Genomic DNA, 19,692 nt, shown 5'->3' on the forward strand with positions numbered 1-19,692 from the left:
AGCATGTGATCAAAATCTCCCTCAAAATAATCAAGTTGTCGGACCATTTACTTAGACTTTAGAGGTAGGCTATAGTGCTCTGAATGAAACATGACTGTGTCTGTCCTAAAGGTTATCACCCAGGCACAGAGCATTATTGATCCTCCATTCAGCTTTCTGACTCTGATCCACACATAACACAAGGTAATTATTGGTTTAGTGAGTAATGTGACAGACAGAGATTTCCAGCCTGATCTCTCTCACTCATTCAGGAGACACGTATAAATGAGCTAAAAGGCCTCTCCCAAATCATCTGCTCCATGACCATTAGCAACACTATGGAAACCTTAAACGGCCCACACGCACGCACAAACACATGGACACACATTCTGCCTTCACTCACACGGCAAAACAAACACAACACATTAACATAGCAAGTCACCTGGCTAACTAACTCTAACCCACCTGGCTAACTCTAACCCACCTGGCTAACAATCTCTAACCCACCTGGCTAACTTACTCTAACCCACCTGGCTAACTCTAACCCACCTGGCTAACAATCTCTAACCCACCTGGCTAACTAACTCTAACCCACCTGGCTAACTAACTCTAACCCACCTGGATAACAAACTCTAACCCACCTGGATAACAAACTCTAACCCACCTGGATAACTCTAACCCACCTGGCTAACTAACTCTAACCCACCTGGCTAACTCTAACCCACCTGGCTAACAATCTCTAACCCACCTGGCTAACTAACTCTAACCCACCTGGCTAACTAACTCTAACCCACCTGGATAACTAACTCTAACCCACCTGGATGGATAACTCTAACCCACCTGGATGGATAACTCTAACCCACCTGGCTAACAATCTCTAACCCACCTGGCTAACTAACTCTAACCCACCTGGCTAACTAACTCTAACCCACCTGGCTAACTAACTCTAACCCACCTGGCTAACTCTAACCCACCTGGCTAACAATCTCTAACCCACCTGGCTAACTAACTCTAACCCACCTGGCTAACTAACTCTAACCCACCTGGCTAACTAACTCTAACCCACCTGGCTAACTAACTCTAACCCACCTGGCTAACTAACTCTAACCCACCTGGCTAACTAACTCTAACCCACCTGGCTAACTTGACCTCTAACCCACCTGGCTAACTAACTCACCTGGCTAACTAACTATAACCCACCTGGATAACTCTAACTCTAACCCACCTTGAAGCAAACTCTAACCCACCTGGCTGAGATGCTATGCTAGTCCAAGTCCAGCCAGTCTATTGTGGGGTTAAGACTGCTTATAAAACAACAGAGAGAGCATTTATTTACCTCAAAGTCCTCTGAGAATCCATGCTGGTTGTTGGAGTAGAGCTCTGAGATATGTTTGATGAACTGCTTGACAGGGATGGCCTCCATGTCATCTGAAAGGGAGACAATACCACACAATTAGACACTTAGTTAGAAACACACAGTCATACACATACAGTTCGAGTTCAGCACACACTTGTGTCTGGGGAATACATGGGAAGGTTTAGCAGAGAAACTGTCACGTTCCTGACCTATTTATGTTAGTTGTTATGTGTGTTAGTTGGTCAGGACGTGAGGTTGGGTGGGCATCCTATGTTTTCTGTTTCTGTGTTGGTTTTGGGTTGCCTGGTATGGCTCTTAATTAGAGGCAGGTGTTTGGCGTTCCTCTAATTAAGAGTCATATTTAGGTAGGCGTTGTCACAGTGTTCGTTGTGGGTGATTGTCTTCCGTGTTTGTGTATGTCGTTGCACCACACGGGACTGTTTTCGGTTTGTTTTGTTCATCGTTGTTTTTGTGTAGCCTGTTTTCTCTATTCGTGCGTTCTTCTTGTTTCATGTAAGTTCGTCGTCTAGGTCTGTCTACACCGTTTGTTGTTTTGTTAGTTTATTCAAGTTCGTGTTTTTTCGTTAATAAATATGTGTTCAAACTCCACTGCGCCTTGGTTCGATCAATACTCCTCCTTTTCGACCGAAGAGAAGGAGGACCGCCGTTACAGAATCACCCACCATTCCAGAGCCAAGCAGCGGAGTAAATGGAGTAAGGGACAGGAAAAGAAGGAGGAATGGACTTGGGACGATATATTGGACGGGAAAGGTTGCTACACATGGGAGGAGATCCTGGCTGGTAGGGATCGCCTCCCATGGGAACAGCTGGAGGCACTGAGGAGAGCAGAGGCTACCGGAGAGAGGAACCGGAGTTATGAGGGAACGCGTCTGGCACGGAAGCCCAAAAAGCCCGTGAGTAACACCCAAAAATTTCTTGGGGGGGGGGCTAAGAGGTAGTGGGCCAAGGGCAGGTAGGAGACCTGCGCCCACTTCCCAGGCTTACCGTGGAGAGCGGGAGTACGGGCAGGCGCCGTGTTACGCAGTAGAGCGCACGGTGTCTCCTGTACGAGTGCATAGCCCAGTGCGGGTTATTCCACCTCCCCGCACTGGTAGGGCTAGATTGGGTATTGAGCCAGGTGTCATGAGGCCGGCTCAACGCGTCTGGTCTCCAGTGCGTCTCCTCGGGCCGGCATACATGGCACCTGCCTTACGCATGGTTTCCCCGGTTCGCCTACATAGGCCGGTGCGGGTTATTCCACCTCCCCGCACTGGTCGGGTGACCGGGAGCATTCAACCAGGTAAGGTTGGGCAGGCTCAATGCTCAAGAGTGCCAGTACGCCTCCACGGTCCGGTATTTCCGGCGCCACCTCCCCGCCCCAGCCTAGTACCTACAGTGCCTACACTACGCACTAGGCTACCAGTGCATCTCCTGAGCCCTGTTCCTCCTCCACGCACTCTCTCTGTAGTGCGTGTATCCAGTTCGGTGCCTCCAGTTCCGGCACCACGCACTAAGCCTCCTGTGCGTCTCCATAGCCCTGTACACACTGTATCTTCTCCCCCTACTAATCCTGATGTGCTTGTCCTCAGCCCGGTGTCACCAGTGCCGGTACCTCGCATCAGGTATAGAGTGGGCTTTGAGAGTACAGTGTGCCCTGTCCCTGCTCCCCGCACTAGTAGGAAGGTGCGTATCCTTAGCCCGGTGCCTCCAGTTCCGGCACCACGCACCAGGTCTACAGTGCGCCTTATCCGGCCAGAGCCATCCGTCTCCCCAGCGCCATCTGAGCCATCCGTCTCCCCAGCGCCATCTGAGCCATCCGTCTCCCCAGCGCCGTCTGAGCCATCCGTCTGCAATGAGCCTGCAAAGCCGCCCGTCTGCCATGAGCCTGCAAAGCCGCCCGTCTGCCATGAGCCTGCAAAGCCGCCCGTCTGCCATGAGCCTACAGAGCCGTCCGCCAGACAGGAGCCGCTAGAGCCGCCCGCCAGACAGGAGCCGCTAGAGCCGCCCGTCAGACAGGATCTGCCAGAGCCGCCAACCAGACAGGATCTGCCAGAGCCGCCAACCAGACAGGATCTGCCAGAGCCGCCAACCAGACAGGATCTGCCAGAGCCGCCAGCGAGCCATGAGCAGCCAGAGCCGTCAGAGAGCCATGAGCGTCGAGAGCCGTCAGCCTGCCATGAGCGTCGAGAGCCGTCAGCCTGCCATGAGCGTCGAGAGCCGTCAGCCTGCCATGAGCGTCGAGAGCCGTCAGCCTGCCATGAGCGTCGAGAGCCGTCAGCCTGCCATGAGCGTCGAGAGCCGTCAGCCTGCCATGAGCGTCGAGAGCCGTCAGCCTGCCATGAGCGTCGAGAGCCGTCAGCCAGCCATGAGCGTCGAGAGCCGTCAGCCAGCCATGAGCGTCGAGAGCCGTCAGCCAGCCATGAGCGTCCAGATTCGTCAGTCAGCCATGAGCTGCCCTTCAGCCTGAAACGGCTAGATACCCAGAACTGCCCATCAGTCCAGAGCTGTCTCTCTGTCCGGAGCTGCCTTTCAGTCCGGAGTTGCCCCTCTATCATTATCTCCCTCTCTATCTTGATCTACCTCTATATTCTTATCTATCCCTCTGTCTTGATCTATCTCTCTGTCCCGGTGCTGTAACCTATTAGTGATGTTACTAAGAAGATTTTGTGGGGGTAAAAGGAGGGTGGACATTATTAAGAGGGAGATGGAAGCTAGGATGGATTATGGTGGGGTGGGGACCTCGCCCGGAGCCTGAGCCACCACCGTGGTTAGATGCCCACCCAGACCCTCCCCTAGACTTTGTGCTGGTGCGCCCGGAGTTCGCACCTTATGGGGGGGGGTAATGTCACGTTCCTGACCTATTTATGTTAGTTGTTATGTGTGTTAGTTGGTCAGGACGTGAGGTTGGGTGGGCATCCTATGTTTTCTGTTTCTGTGTTGGTTTTGGGTTGCCTGGTATGGCTCTTAATTAGAGGCAGGTGTTTGGCGTTCCTCTAATTAAGAGTCATATTTAGGTAGGCGTTGTCACAGTGTTCGTTGTGGGTGATTGTCTTCCGTGTTTGTGTATGTCGTTGCACCACACGGGACTGTTTTCGGTTTGTTTTGTTCATCGTTGTTTTTGTGTAGCCTGTTTTCTCTATTCGTGCGTTCTTCTTGTTTCATGTAAGTTCGTCGTCTAGGTCTGTCTACACCGTTTGTTGTTTTGTTAGTTTATTCAAGTTCGTGTTTTTTCGTTAATAAATATGTGTTCAAACTCCACTGCGCCTTGGTTCGATCAATACTCCTCCTTTTCGACCGAAGAGAAGGAGGACCGCCGTTACAGAAACTGAGGTACATACTCAATATATCAACAGGTTTAATGTACACTACAATGTTTATACCAAAACTCTCTACACTATCTCTAGAATCTCTGTAACCTGTAATACCTGTTGAATATCTGTATTGAATATCTACAGTTGAAGTCAGAAGTTTACATACACCTTAGCCAAATACATTTAAACTCAGTTTTTCACAATTCCTGACATAAAAATTCGCTGTCATAGGTCAGTTAGGATCACCACTTTATTTTAAGAATGTGAAATGTCAGAATAATAGTAGAGAGAATGATTTATTTCAGCTTTTATTTCTTTCATCACATTCCCAGTGGGTCAGAAGTTTACATACACTCAATTAGTATTTGGTAGTATTGCCTTTAAACTGTTTAACTTGGGACAAACGATTCAGGTAGCCTTCCACAAGCTTACCACAATAAGTTGGCTGAATTTTGTCCCTTTCCTCCTGACAGAGCTGGTGTACCTGAGTCAGGTTTGTAGGCCTCCTTGCTTGCACACACTTTTTCAGTTCTGCCCACACATTTTTGAGAGGATTGAGGTCAGGGATTTGTGATGGCTACTCCAATACCTTGACTTCGTTGTCCTTAAGCCATTTTGCCACAACTTTGGAAGTATGCTTGGGGTCATTGTCGATTTGGAAGACCCATTTGCAACCAAGCTTCAACTTCCTGACTGATGTATTGAGATGTTGATTCAATATCTCCACATAATTTCCCTCCCTCATCATAACATCTATATTGTGAAGTGCACCAGTCCCTCCTGCAGCAAAGCACCCCCACAACATGATGCTGCCACCCCCATGCTTCACAGTTGGGATGGTGTTCTTCGGCTTGCAAGCATCCCCCTTTTTCCTCCAAACATAACGCTGGTCATTATGGCCAAACAGTTCTATTTTTGTTTCATCAGACCAGAGGACATTTCTCCAAAAAGTACGATCTTTGTCCCCATATGCAGTTACAAACCGTAGTCTGGCTTTTTTATGGTGGTTTTGGAGCAATGGCTTCTTCCTTGCTGAGCGGCCTTTCAAGTTATGACGATATAGGATTCGTTTTATTGTGGATATAGATAGTCTTGTACCTGTTTCCTCCAGCATCTTCACAAGGTCCTTTGCTGTTGTTCTGGGATTGATTTGCACTTTTCGCACCAAAGTATGTTCATCTCTAGGAGACAGAAAGCGTCTCCTTCCTGAGCTGTATGATGGCTGCGTGGTCTCATGGTGTTTATACTTGAGTACTATTGTTTTTACAGATGACCGTGGTACCTTCAGGTGTTTGGAAATTTCTCCCAAGGATGAACCAGACTTGTGGAGGTCTACAATTTAGTTCGGAGGTCTTGGCTGATTTATTTTAATTTTCCCATGATGTCAAGCAAAGAGGCACTGAGTTTGAAGGTAGAACTTGAAATACATCCACAGGTACACCTCCAACTGACTCAAATTATGTCAATTAGCCTATCAGAAGCTTCTAAAGCCATGACATTCTTTTCTGGAATTTTCCAAGCTGTTTAAAGGCACAGTCAACTTAGTGTATGTAAACTTCTGACCCACTGGAATTGTGATACAGTGAATTATAAATGAAATAATCTGTCTGTAAACAATTGTTGGAAAAATTACTTGTGTCATGCACAAAGTAGATGACCTGACTTGCCAAAACTATAGTTTGTTAACAAGAAATTTGTGGAGTGGTTGAAAAATGAGTTTCAATGACTTGAACATAAGTGTAAACTTCGGACTTCAACTTTGAATTCAACTGTATCTAAAACTGAAAAGACACAGTGATGCAACACATGCAGGAAGGCACCAGGAAGCTACATCAAAACAAACAAAGGAGAGTTGAGAGTGATTGCAGCGCCATCTCCTCTTCCACCCACTATGCTATGTTATATATTTCACCAATACTTCACCAAGACAAATGAAATAATGGGTTATTAATGTCCATCAGCTTATGTTTCGTATAGGTGAACTAAGTTCACAGCTTTCATCTCAAGCAGAGTCATTAATGATTCACAGTCTCAATCTGGTCCTTGTTTTATCCACTTCTTCACAAAACGGGGTAAAAATAGCGAAAGGGAGATTTCCCAGAGAGTGTGATGGTGGAGAGTAATGAGGGAGACGGAGCTCATCTTAGTGAATGTTCTGTCCTAACTGTGCCTGTGGGAACCCCTCTAAACGCTTGTTTAGTGAGACATACGGCGAGCTGGGCTGAACGAATGTTTCATCCGCAGGCACCAAATGGGAAATCACACACTCAAACACGTGTATGAATACACACACCTACTGTATGCACGCACACACTTACTTACACGCACGCACGCACACACAAGTACGTGCACATGCGCGGGCATGTGTGCACACACACACACACACACACACACACACACACACACACACACACACACACACACACACACACACACACACACACACACACACACACACACACACACACACAGCGAATGTTTCATAGAGCCAACTTAAGGGAAATGGCAGTCTATACTTTTAGATCTTAGCCCAAATGATAACGGTACTTCGTAGGACATGCTGTACCCCCCTCTGTGTCCTGCTCATTAAATATTGACATACACGCCAGAGAGGAATCTTTAAGCATGCAAATGCCGCTAATCATATCCTTACAGTAGACACAACATATGGAAATAAAAGAAGGTTCACGATGTCAAACAGCTTCCTGAAACAATGTATTAGACATAATTGTCAAAAAAACGGTGGCTTTGAAAAATGATAGTTGGAAATACAATGGAGTAAAATACTGTGGTGTGTGGTATGTCTCTGGTAGTTAGGTATGTGGTGTGTTTCCCTGCTATTCGTTTTATCATGAGGTTGAAATCCCCAGAGAGAGAGAGAGAGATATGTCAGGGAGGATTAGAGAGGTGGTGGGGGATTTCAGTTGAGACAATTAGTGCCGTGAGAAGCAGGTTAACCATTATGGTCATATGGCCATCCCCTCACTGCTCCTCGTTCTCCCATAGGTCTCTGCAGACCCACTGGGGCTGTTGAAGCCCCATACATACTGAGTCATGGCAAACACAATATGATTCAGTCTACTGTATTTACAGCTTTATCTGAGAGAATTAACCAGTAATCTTTAGCTTCATTTAAATAAAAAGTATGCCTATTTCAGTCCTCCAAACCCATGATCAAGATATAAACAACCCACAAACAACCCTCTAATCAACATTAGGCTATTCTAGACACACTGTGTTACAGTCTAATAAAGCCACATACCTGTTGATAGCTCTTTAGGAGTTACAATCTGCTGGAGAGAAAGTAGAGTACTGAAGTAGCTTCTCAAAGTTAAGACCCTTTTAAGGAGCAGGAGAGTGCTCTTCTGGTGCCTACTTTATAAGCCTGCCCTGTCCTTGTCCTGGGAAGTGCTTTGCCATTGGCTTAAATAGGCACATTGGACACAGCTCTCTGTGCCAACGCCCATTGTGAAGGGTAGTCAGTCAGTCCAAATGGATTTGGACGCTGGGGGAAAATCTTGGATATAAGGGGATGTTGTTAGATATGGAAGAGGGGGTCTTTGAGGGTCAATCTCCATGCCTCTTAGGTTTGATCCACTGGCTGGACAGAGTGAGAGAGAGAGATCCAGCACTCCTCTACCCTCCTCCCCTTCCACCCTCCTTTGGTGCATTTGGGCTAAACCAATGACGACAGAGAACTCTCATCAAGTCGAGTGAGTGCACACAAACACCTGTACACACTCATCACATCATTATGAGGGAATAGTCTGTCCAGTACTGATCACACACTATGCATCAGTAACTGATCCTTTGGAAGAACCATTCATTTACTCTTCAACAGAGCCCATAGAGGTGGCTGGATGTTGAAATAGTGGTCTCAGGTGAGGAGATGGGTCATATGCAGTCTCATATGGTGTCTCTACTGTATGTGAGTGGTGTCTGTACAGGTTGTACATGATTTGTGCCTATAGTATCCAGTGAAACCAGAGAGGAGCAGAACTATGTGGGACTAGGCTACCCCCCCCCCCCCCCCCTTTACCCCGAGTGTCTATTACATTGAGCACAGCCAGAAAGCAAAAGTTTGGTCATCTTCAGTGCTGGGCGCCATGTTGTTGCCGGTAAGCATTCCATTCATCCATTCATGATTCCTGGAGTACTATGGGGATAAAAGGGAATCTCCGATTGGTGCTTACCTGGGATTGGAATGACAGGGATGCTCTCATTGGGCACTACTCTAGGAGAGCTACTGTCTTCCACGTAGAAATGAGCTGTCTGGAAACACCTCCTGAGAGAGAGAGAGAGAGAGAGAGAGAGAGAGAGAGAGAGAGAGAGAGAGAAGAGAGAAGAGAGAAGAGAGAAGAGAGAAGAGAGAAGAGAGAAGAGAGAAGAGAGAGAGAAGAGAGAAGAGAGAAGAGAGAAGAGAGAGAGAGAGAGAGAGAGATGCATGCCGTCAGTGACAAGTTAGACCTGTGAATAATGTATCAACAATGACAATCCCCCCCAAAGTAAACACAGACGGCAATGGAAACGCGGAACAGGATCAAGGTGTACTTTGAACTCCTCCAGAGCAGGCGAACATTAGCTAAACACACAGTCACACACACACTCTCACAGCTCCCGCACCTCTCAAAGAGGTTGGGTTAAATGCGGAAGACACATTTCAGTTGAAGGCATTCAGTTGTACAACTGACTAGGTACCCCCCTTTCCCTTTCCCTTTCCTCACACACAGTCAGAGTGAAGACTCGTAAAAACACTATGAGAATCCATTTGTTTTCAGTTTAAGCATACTGTACAATGTATGTATGACGTCAAACGATGATCAAGAGGGCAAAGTACACATAGAAACAGGATTTCTGGAGGTGTGTCTGGAAAGACATCTAGCTCTAGACTAAGTACCAACTTCACGGAAGTGAACTGTACATAAACATATTGCACTGTATGCTTCAGCAAAGAGCTCTCCTCTAACAGAGATAACAGCTACAATACGGAAACAATGGAAACAGTAACAAAAGAAACTGTTCCTCTCTTTAAAATCTCCAAAGTGAAAGAAAAACTAGCTTACTTATTTCTTCCTCAATGACGGCGAGAACCTCACCACTTAAAAAGAGGACATAGGTGAGAACAGGAAAGGGGAGAAATAATCTTCGTAGGAGAGAGGAGCATAGGTCTGAGCTTGAACCAGAGGCTATATAACAAATACAGCGTAAAGTCACTGTCCGCGTGTGTCTTTGGTCCTACTCCTACCTGTATTTAATGCAGAGTAGATTGCAGAAACTGGTCATCCTAGAGAGTGAAGAAGAGGAGAGACAGAACAGCCTTTGCCAGCAGCGTCTGCATGCTGCTGCTGAACCAGACCAGCGGACGAAGGAGAAGAGAGGAGGAGTAAAGGGAGGAGAGAAGGGGAGGGCTTCCCTGTCCCCTCTGCTCTAACATTTATATTTGAGTCATTTAGCAGACGCTCTTAGTAGTAAGTGGATACATTTTCATACTGGTCCCCCTTGGGAATCGAACCTACAACCCTGGCGTTGCAAGCACCATGCGCTACCAACTGAGTCACACAGGACCACAAACAAGCCGGAAGAGCAGCAGCCTCTCTTTCTCTCTGTCTAGTAAGAGTTCCTGGATCCTTCCCCTGTAATTCTCTTGTGTGTTTATAGGGTTGGTTGACCTAATCTCAGACCAGTCATTACCAGGTCATTACTCATTGGCGGGCTTACTGTCCACGGGCAGCCAATGTGGTCCCGGTGGGGGAGGGGTTACATGGCAACATGGCGGTTGAGCCATGAGCTCCACTCCACAATAGGATTAGAATTGCCCAACACTCCCCTCTCACGCCTCAGACACCTGCTACTGCTCAGGAGACCTTGAGCTCAAGCCCCAACCGTTCGTCTGTGTATATGTGTGTGTGTGTGTGTGTGTGTGTGTGTGTGTGTGTGTGTGTGTGTGTGTGTGTGTGTGTGTATATGAATCGATATTCTATTGTGTCAGATCCCCTGGGCCTCCAGCGTCTGGGGGGATGTCACCATCCAAACGACATCTCTGTAACACCAGGAACTTTATCTCTGACGCACCCATGCGCACACACACACACACACACACACACACACACACACACACACACACACACACACACACACACACACACACACACACACACACACACACACACTTGATCTGCAGGACGCACAAAGGTAGGCTCAGCGCCTACTCTGTGCTCAGTTCAACCAGGCTAGGCAGGCTAAGCTGAGTCTAAATGCTAGGTTAAACTAAACAGCCAGCCTAATCTTCCTTAGCTTGCTGCTGCAGCCATGAGCTCTGCCATATGTTCTCCTCAGAGGCCCCCTACAGGCCAGAGCCCTATGAATACCACGGGTAAAGGTTGCCCTCCAGGCACAGATCAAGGATGAGCTTACCCTCCTGAAATCCTACAACCTTAACCATTAGGGTGGAAACATAAAACTGACCTGAGGTCAGTGCCTAGGGGCAGCTTCCTCCTGCTCTGCTGGGTCTCAACGAGGGGCTAATCATTTGGCCATGGCTGCGAACCTTTAACGGAGCCGAGGGTGGTGAGAACCAGAAAGGTCACGGCCCTCACTCAGAGGAGAGATGGTCTTTGAACCCAGGCTGGCATTAAACGCCTATTTCAAGTGCTATGATGGATGAGCTTTGATGATAAAGGCCTGAGGACAGACATTGCTCTATTCAGCATCATAGAAATCATATCAATCTTACAGTAAGAGATATTGGCTGAAAACTAGTGCTCATAACCTCAATGCTATCTAGATTATGCTTTTTGTGTGACAGCATTTGCAGATGGGTGAGTGTGTATGTATGTAAACAAGCTTGCTGTTAAATACATTCAAATGTGCATGCTCTCCACTACCCTGGCAGATGCAAAACCCACCGGGAGATCTCTGTGTCGGTTTCTCCCAGTGGCTGCTTGGTGTGTGTATTCTCACCCCTGACCCCCCCATGGCTGAGGCTGCTCTGCTCCAGAGTGGAGCTGTGAAGAGGAGCAGATGGCCAGTCATACCCCCTGGGCCTTAACCCATGAAGGGGGCAGCAGGGGTCTACTATAGGGCACTGGTGCTTCTGGGGAGAGCAGGGACCATAGCCAGCTCACACACTGATAGATGGAGAGAGACCACAGACAATGCTCTGGGGGCTGTTTGAATTAGTGTACAAATGTGTACAAATCTCACAAAGTCTGTTGACCAGCGCTGTCTGTAGCATTTCACCCTCCTTCAAATGATATCAACACGATCTGGGGAAACATTCTTCCTGACAGGTTTTATTCAGCTATGTGAGTGTGATGTGTCAGTGTTTGTAATGGTACCCACCTCCAGTAGACGAGCACGGCCAGCAGCAGGCTGAGGCAGACGAATGTGAGGGCAGAGACCACCATCAGGGGGATGATCCACTCCATCCTGCCTACCCCGGGGGCACCCTGCCGGGTCAGGTTGGTCACGCTTGTCCTCTCTGAAGGAGGGGGAGAGGAGACACAATCAGTCAGAATAACAGAAACATTTACTGGACAATATGGGAATACTGATCCGGAAGTGGAGAGGTAAGGCATGAGGTCAGAGACAAATTTAGCCAGACTTAACTCAGCTTCACAAAGGTACAAAACAAGCCACAAACATTGATGTCTTAAAATGAGCTTGCCATCTTATCAACCAAAGACTCATGTTACTGGCCGATATACCTTGGTAAAGTCCTGACAACATGATCAGACAGAACGTTTTCCCAGAAACCCCCTCTCTATGTAGACTGGTGTGGTACTATTCCATAGTACCCAAAAAAGCTTGTGCTGTGAACCTTGAGCTGTGCCTACCAAAGAAACAGTAGCCTCTCTTCATACCAAATGCTACCAGTGACGATATATTCCTGTCCTTTCAAAGACAGATATTCTAAAGTTAGCCACATTACCTGACAAAATCTATCAACATCATCAGCCCCTCAACCTACTGTATCTAGACTGGAGCTTTACACAGACAGAAACAACCTTGGATCACATCCAATAGGCACACACAGGAGATAAAATGTTCAACAACAACAAAAAACGACAAAGATGAATTGATATTGGATATGTCTAGAACATCAACAATCAAAATACCATCTTTTTATGAAGATAAGCCTGGTGCTACATAGCCAGGCTGTCTTACTACCTAGACGCTCCACCATATCCCATCAATCCTGAGGCTCTAAAGCAACTGAGCACGCCCCCCTCCACGCTGCTCTGCTACCCTACCTACCCAGGGCTTGTTCTCCTGCGGTGCTGTTCCCGGCCCCCACGGCTTCACTCCGCAGCGGGAGCCCGGGCGGTAGCAGTAGTGGCACAGTGGGTGTAGCCCCGGGAAGCAGAGACAACAGCCCCCTGCACTGCAGCGCAGCCAGCCGCTACCACAGCCTCTCTCTCTCTCCCCACCATCCACACACACCAGGCAGGCAGGGGAACCATGGTGTGCTGCTGTGCTCTTCTCTGCTCTGCTCTCTCCCGTCTGCCGCTCACGCTAACACGAGTCGTCCGGAAAAAAACACGCCAGCGGACGTGCACATGGACACACATGGGCACACACGGCCAGTCACAAACATGCACCGAAGGATACACACACACCAATGGTCTACATGACTCTAGTGACTCTACCCACACACTCACACATACAACACTGACACTCCAACGCTCACACACACCACATACACTCACGCACACACATGCATATTGATGCCACACACACACCAATGGTCTACATGTCTCTAGTGCCAGGCAGGGAGCTGTTAATGGAGCACAGGGTTTTTCCCCCTGCAGCTTCGGCTCTGCTCTGAGCTCATGTCACTGGCTCTGAAAGTAGGCCAGCACTCAGTCTAAAGAGAACACAGAGGAGGGAGAGAAAAGAGGAAGGAGAGAGAGGAGGAATGGGAAACAACAAGGATGGAGAGAGGGAGAGGGAGAAAGACAAGGAAAGAGAGAGAAACAGTGGTACAGAGGGAAATACAAGGAAGGAGAGAAAGAGAGGGAGTGGTAAAGACGAGAAGTGAGAAAGCTGGGAGTGGGATAGACGAGGAAGTAGAGAGAGTGGGAGTGGGAGAGATGAGGAATTAAAGGGAATGGGAAAGAAGGAAGGAGAGAGAGTCCTATCCTACAGAAACATGTATCAAACACACATCGTTAAACTGCAGTGGCAGTTTAAATGCTTTAACTGTACTTACAACAGTCTCTCAGCATGTAGAGAGCTCTCCTGGACAGATTGTTCACTTTACTGAACTCCACACCTACGGTATGTCATTCAGTATAACCTATGAGTGTAGGTGTTGATGTGGGTGTAAATGGGTATGTGTGGGTATGAAAAAGCCTCCAAACTGAACCATGGTGTGTCTAATACAAGGCTGTCATATTAATTTCCACGTTATAGTCATATTATTAAGAATCACATACTGATGAAAGGCAAAAGACCAAGTGGAGACAGGTAGTACTATTTGGTCTTGGATCCAACAATGATGCCCTTTCATTCTTTTATTCAGATTAATTGAAAAGTACCTACTATAATGAGTGTTCTCACCTGTGTGTATGGAGAATGGCCAGTGGCTCTTCTTCCCTCCTGTGCTAGGTCTTAGAGTTGGGGAGGGGCTGTCTGGGGCTGGGAACTCTGCCGGGTCATTCCCTGGCTCCATGGTAGGGGGCACCACCGTGTCTGTCTCCACCGTGCTCTGTGTGTGTGTCAACAACTGGTCCTCCACAGCACTAGAGGGCGTAGTGCTGTTGGTGTTAGTCTCCCCTGCTTCTCTTCCTTTCTCTTTGGCAGTCGAGGCTGGGGCGGCCGTGGGCGGCTCCTTCACCACCGTACTGTTCGTCTGCTTCTCTACCTTGTCCGCCACTGTCACTTTCTTCTCTTTCGTCTCCTTCTCTTTCTCCTCCTCGTCTTCCTCCTTATCCTCCTCTCCTTCCTTCTCTCCCTCCTCTCCCTCACTTTTTGCACCTTTCTCCCTGTCTTCTGCTCCCTCTCCATTGTCTTTGGCTGCGTCAGCACTCTGGCCGGCTGCAGGTTCGGTGTTGGGCTGACGAGGGGGGGCAGTGGTGGGATTCTGTCTGGAGGCGGGGGCTTTGGTCGGCCACACAGAGCTAGGGAAGGAGGAGATGACCCCACCACTGAACCCCAGCCCAGCCAGGAGGGTACTGGTCACCACAGACGCCACTGTCGCCTGGCTACCACTGGAGGACGGGCCAATGCCCGTCGCCATGGAGACGAAGGAGAAAGGGAGGCCGGAGGAGGTCCAGGTGGAGGAGCCGGAGCTGATGGGAGCCATGTCAGCTGAAGAGGCCGGAGAGACGGTGGGCTAGAGAAAGAAACAATAGGTGAAAAGGGATGAGATGGTAAGAGAAGGAGGGAAAAGAGAGAGAGACATGGCTGAGTTACACAACACCTCACATCATAATATATCCCTTCCTATTTCCTCTTCCCGGCCCCCATGGCTTCACTCTGCAGCGGGAGCCCGGGCAGGAGTGGTAGTGGCACAATTAAGGTAGCCCTGGGAAGCAGAGACAACAGCCCCCTGCACTGCAGCACAGCCATTCGCGACCACAGCCTCTCTCTCTCCCCACCATCCACACACACCAGGCAGGCAGGGGAACCATGGTGGAAGAATATTTACATGCCTTATTAATCCATCAGTAATCATGTAAATGTAGTACTGTTTCATCATTTGAAAGGAGAAATAAGTCAAGTACATTATAAGCTATCTTCTGATCAATATTGCGATTTCTTTGACATCTGTGGACTGACAAGTAGGCTAATTGAGAGTATCTGAGTCACAGTGGAGGCATGCTCTCCAGCACAGAGGTTTGATAGTGAGACAGTGCTGCTCCCTGCTGGAGAGAGGGAGTACTACAGAGTGTTCACAACACTCACCATCCCTGTTTTCACTATCCTTGTTCCTTCAAATATCCTGGTGGTGTTAGCTGAAAGGAGACCATAACATTAAAACGTGTTAACCGATGATAAAACAACATATATTCTACTGTATAGACAGTGTAATACTGCATTGATTCTAGCTGTGCTACAAATCAACAGGCATTTAGACAGACAATAGATATGTGATGAGGGGGAAGAGCAGAAACAACTCTGATCAGCAAACAAGACAACAAAGGAACAAAACAAGAGACAAAGAGATGTGAGATCAATAGAAACTGGGCGATGCAACGTGATGGAAATACTTAGATTGTTTTTACAAAAGTGAAAAGAAAAAATGAAGGAAAGAGGGTGATGAGGAGGATGATGACAATGAGGAAGATGAGGAAGAATCACCTCTGAAGAGCATGCTCTGGCTGAAGTCACTGCGCATGTCGTTCATACACACAGCCTGCACCCGGAACAGGTACAGCACGTCAGGAGACACCGGAGTGATGACAGCTTCCTGTAACACACAACCAGGGGACCGTCAGCAATATACAGGAGCACCACACACATCTAGACGTGCACACTGACACACGCGCATTAAAATATAAATTGTGTCCCTGTGTTTTTGTCGGGGATCACAGACTGTTTGATCCAGCGAAACAAAAGGAGGATATGGTTGACACAGCGAGCGTCCATGCTCACACACACATAGTAATCATCTGTGCTCACACACACAGGAGGTGGAATCGTATGCAGAACACTTCCCCTAAACCCATGTAGCTAGTAGGCTGTCTGCTATACTGGAGAAGTGTATGTACCATAGAAATATGATAGATTCTATTTCTATGGTGTGTACTCCAGTGGCAAGAGCACATAGTAACACACACACACACACACACACACACACACACACACACACACACACACACACACACACACACACACACACACACACACACACACACACACACACACACACACACACACACACACACACACACACACACACACACACACACACACACACAGCTGTGTCTTACTGTACTTGTGAGGACTTTTTGGGGACAAACAATTGATTCTCGTTCAAAATCCTATTTTCCCTTACCCTAAACCTAACCCTAACCACTAACCTGTAACCTTAACCCTAATTCTAACCCTAAGCCTAAAATAGCCTTTTTACAAGTGAGGACCGGCAAAATGTCCTCACTTCTCTGAATTTGAGTTGGTTTGTTATTCTTGTGTGGACTTCTGGTACTCACAAGTATAGTAAACTGTGTGCACACACACACACACACACACACACACCTTGATGAGTTCTGGCTACCTTCCTGGAGAGGTCACACAGCTTAGCCTAGAATTCTGTCGTGGCTTAAAGGATGACATAACACAGCCTGCCCCCATGACCCCAACACAGCACAGAAGGCAGAGGTCACAAAATGAAGGTTAGAGCGTGGTGGGAAAATATATACTCTCTCTCTCTTCTTCTCTCTCTCTCCTTTCCTTCTTTCTGTAGACAACAAACACTGGATTTACCACAGCGTATTGAGTGGTAAGATTGTGGCAACACTAGAAAAAATACATAAAACAACTGAAACCATTTCTAATTAGGATGCAATGTAAATCACCCTGGCTGAATATGGGCGGTAGAGACAGGGCTGAATTACACGTCACATCGTAATGTACCCCTTCCTATTTCCTCTTTATGGTGTACGCGTTCCAAATCACACGCCTGAACTATCCCCACGGCGGGGAGATGGAGGTCCAATCCACCGCTAAATGCATGAGGAATGGCTATTATCATAACTCACATTCTCTGGTGTCCGATCGCCAGGGAGGGCTCGCCGCACAACTAAATCTTACATTAAGTAATGGCGTTTGTTCTCCCCTCACCACCACCACCTCCTCCCTGATTTATGCATGTTCCGCACAGTTTAATTCAGTTAAGGATGTGTCTGCCCTGTTCCCAGGCGGTTATTACAAGTGGAGAGGGCTGTAAAGACCGACGGCAGGCAGCAGGCAGGAAGGCGGGGCTGGAGCAGGGTTGGAGTGGTTTAGTAGGCTTCTCCATGGATTCTAGCGACAGGTTTCATAAAGCCTGGCTGTACCGTGAGCCCCCTAATGGTGGTGGCCAGGGAACAGACAGAGAATACAAATGGAAATGACTATCTGAAAAGAAAAGGAGGAGAGATGGAGGGAGAAAGAGAGAGAGATTAAGTGGGAGGTAAGTGATGGAGAGAGAGAGAACAAAATAGAGAGAGAGAAAAGGGAAATAGATGGAGATTGAGAGAAATAATAAAAAAGAGTGAGAGAACAGGAAGGAGAGGTGAAAGGAGGGAGAATGGCTGAGACAAGAGCGGCTGCGGTACATGGGGAGATTAGATTCTGTTAATGATGGGCAGCCCTCAAAGAAAAGAACCACCACGTCTCTCCTCTGTTCCCTCCTCCGCTGTCCCTTGTTCACCCTCCTTCTATCAGCAGGCAGGAATCCCTCCTCATTAAATCCCATCCCCCAATCGGAACACAATGGCAGGATAGAAAAAGAGCTGTGGGTGTTTAAAATGCCAGTGCTGCTGCTGTTAAATGGCCGGGGGCTGCTCTGATCCTTACATTGGTGTTTCATAATGCAAGTTCCAAGGTCAAGCTACCAACAGTGTCACTACAGTCGGTCTCCACACGCAGTCTAATATGCAGCCAATTTATCATAATTTTTCAGTCTACCTCACCAGTTTCTGCATTGTCACTGTGTGTGGTAGAGTAATTGGGGTGTGTTAATGTAGTCTCACTCACACATTCACTCACTGTCTTGAAAGTGTGTGTGTGTGTGTGTTATAGAGTAATTGACCAGTGTGTTAACGGTCAGTGACATTTGTTTGCGTGTGCATGTGTGCGCGCGTGTGAGTGTGATAAAAACGGACCAGTTTGTTTTGGCTGTCGGTGACGTGTGTCTCCTCGTAGGACTCATCGTGTTTGGTCCAGCTGTAGGAGATGAGGAAGGAGATGATTGGCGGGTGGTAGGTGAACTCTGGCCGTGTCCATCGCACCCCCAGGGCCGTGCGGTTCAGATGCTGCACCTTCATGTTGATGGGAGCACTGCTGCACACTGAGAGAGAGAGAGGGGAGGGAGAGAGAGAGGGGAAAAAGACAGGTACAGGGAGGGAGTAGGGGGGATGTGGGAGACAAAAGAAAAGGGAAAAAGAAAGAGGTTCTTACACTGTGGTCCCACAACGATCTGGAATGTCAGACAAAGGACTCCTGGAGGACAGGAGATCCCACCACACGCATGGACACACATATGTATGCATATTCGCCCCTCACACACACATACAGTACGTGTAGGCACTTGAGATCGATGAAAAAGCGAGAGATGCAATGAACAGAGAGCGAGAGAGATACTGAGGAGAGTGAGAGTGGGGTGTTTGAGGTAGCTCTGTGACTTATGGAGCTGTTCCACCAGACAGCAGCATCCGTCTTAGGGCTAAAACAATACAGGCTCATATATACGTGCCTCCAGGCCTTCCATCTAGGTTTTATATCTCCCTATTCCCTATATATATGTATGCCTACATAAATCACAGTTCATAAGCTGTGTTGTTCCCTCATGTGGCCACTAGATGTCTCTGTTTGACCAGTAAACAGAGTGCAGAGTCCTAAGCTCTGCAAGGTGTTGCACGGCGTCAAAGGCAGCTCCATGGCTCTGTCGTCTCCACAACAGATGGGTTCATTACTGGGCATGTCAGAAAGCTGAAAACATCACTTCAATAATCAAACCCTGTTTTTTTCATAGGGAAATCTTCCGGAGATCTGCTTTATTTCCCCCAGAACTGCCTCACCTGAACAGATGTTATTCCACCCATTGAAGACAGACAGGCTAGACAAAAGAACCAAATGCTGCCTACATTTCTATCATCAGCTTTATTATTAATAATAGTCCGAGGATGAATTCAACACACTGTCTAAACAAACAGCCTTGATATGTATGAGTACATTCACTGTTATTGTGGAATGATAAAGCAGGCTCATAAGAATAGACTATTTTGAGTTGTGTGTGACTAAATTCATTAGTCATAAATAGCAGCAATGCGGTCATCCAATAATATCCTGATGAATAGCGGCTGTGGTTTGGCATTATTAAAGTGATTAGTCTCTGCC

General features: G+C 47.7%; 1 protein-coding gene across 2 annotated transcripts in view; it reads right to left on the minus strand.

Annotated features, from left to right (window-relative positions):
* The window catches only part of LOC129815123 (receptor-type tyrosine-protein phosphatase gamma-like), a 305,416-nt gene that overhangs the window by 17,354 nt on the left and 268,370 nt on the right, over nt 1–19,692 (minus strand). The window contains exons 9-16 of one of the 2 annotated variants that reach the window (XM_055868515.1): nt 18,459–18,643; nt 15,952–16,060; nt 15,556–15,605; nt 14,209–14,983; nt 11,989–12,127; nt 9,893–9,931; nt 8,841–8,932; nt 1,316–1,407 (exon numbers count right to left, since the gene is read on the minus strand). In XM_055868515.1, coding sequence (XP_055724490.1) covers nt 1,316–1,407; nt 8,841–8,932; nt 9,893–9,931; nt 11,989–12,127; nt 14,209–14,983; nt 15,556–15,605; nt 15,952–16,060; nt 18,459–18,643 — 1,481 coding nt within the window. The remainder of the gene's footprint in view (nt 1–1,315; nt 1,408–8,840; nt 8,933–9,892; nt 9,932–11,988; nt 12,128–14,208; nt 14,984–15,555; nt 15,606–15,951; nt 16,061–18,458; nt 18,644–19,692) is intronic. The other variant, XM_055868514.1, reaches the window with a different exon arrangement.

This window comes from Salvelinus fontinalis, chromosome 18 (genome assembly GCF_029448725.1).
Source record: "Salvelinus fontinalis isolate EN_2023a chromosome 18, ASM2944872v1, whole genome shotgun sequence".
NCBI classification, from domain to species: domain Eukaryota; kingdom Metazoa; phylum Chordata; class Actinopteri; order Salmoniformes; family Salmonidae; genus Salvelinus; species Salvelinus fontinalis.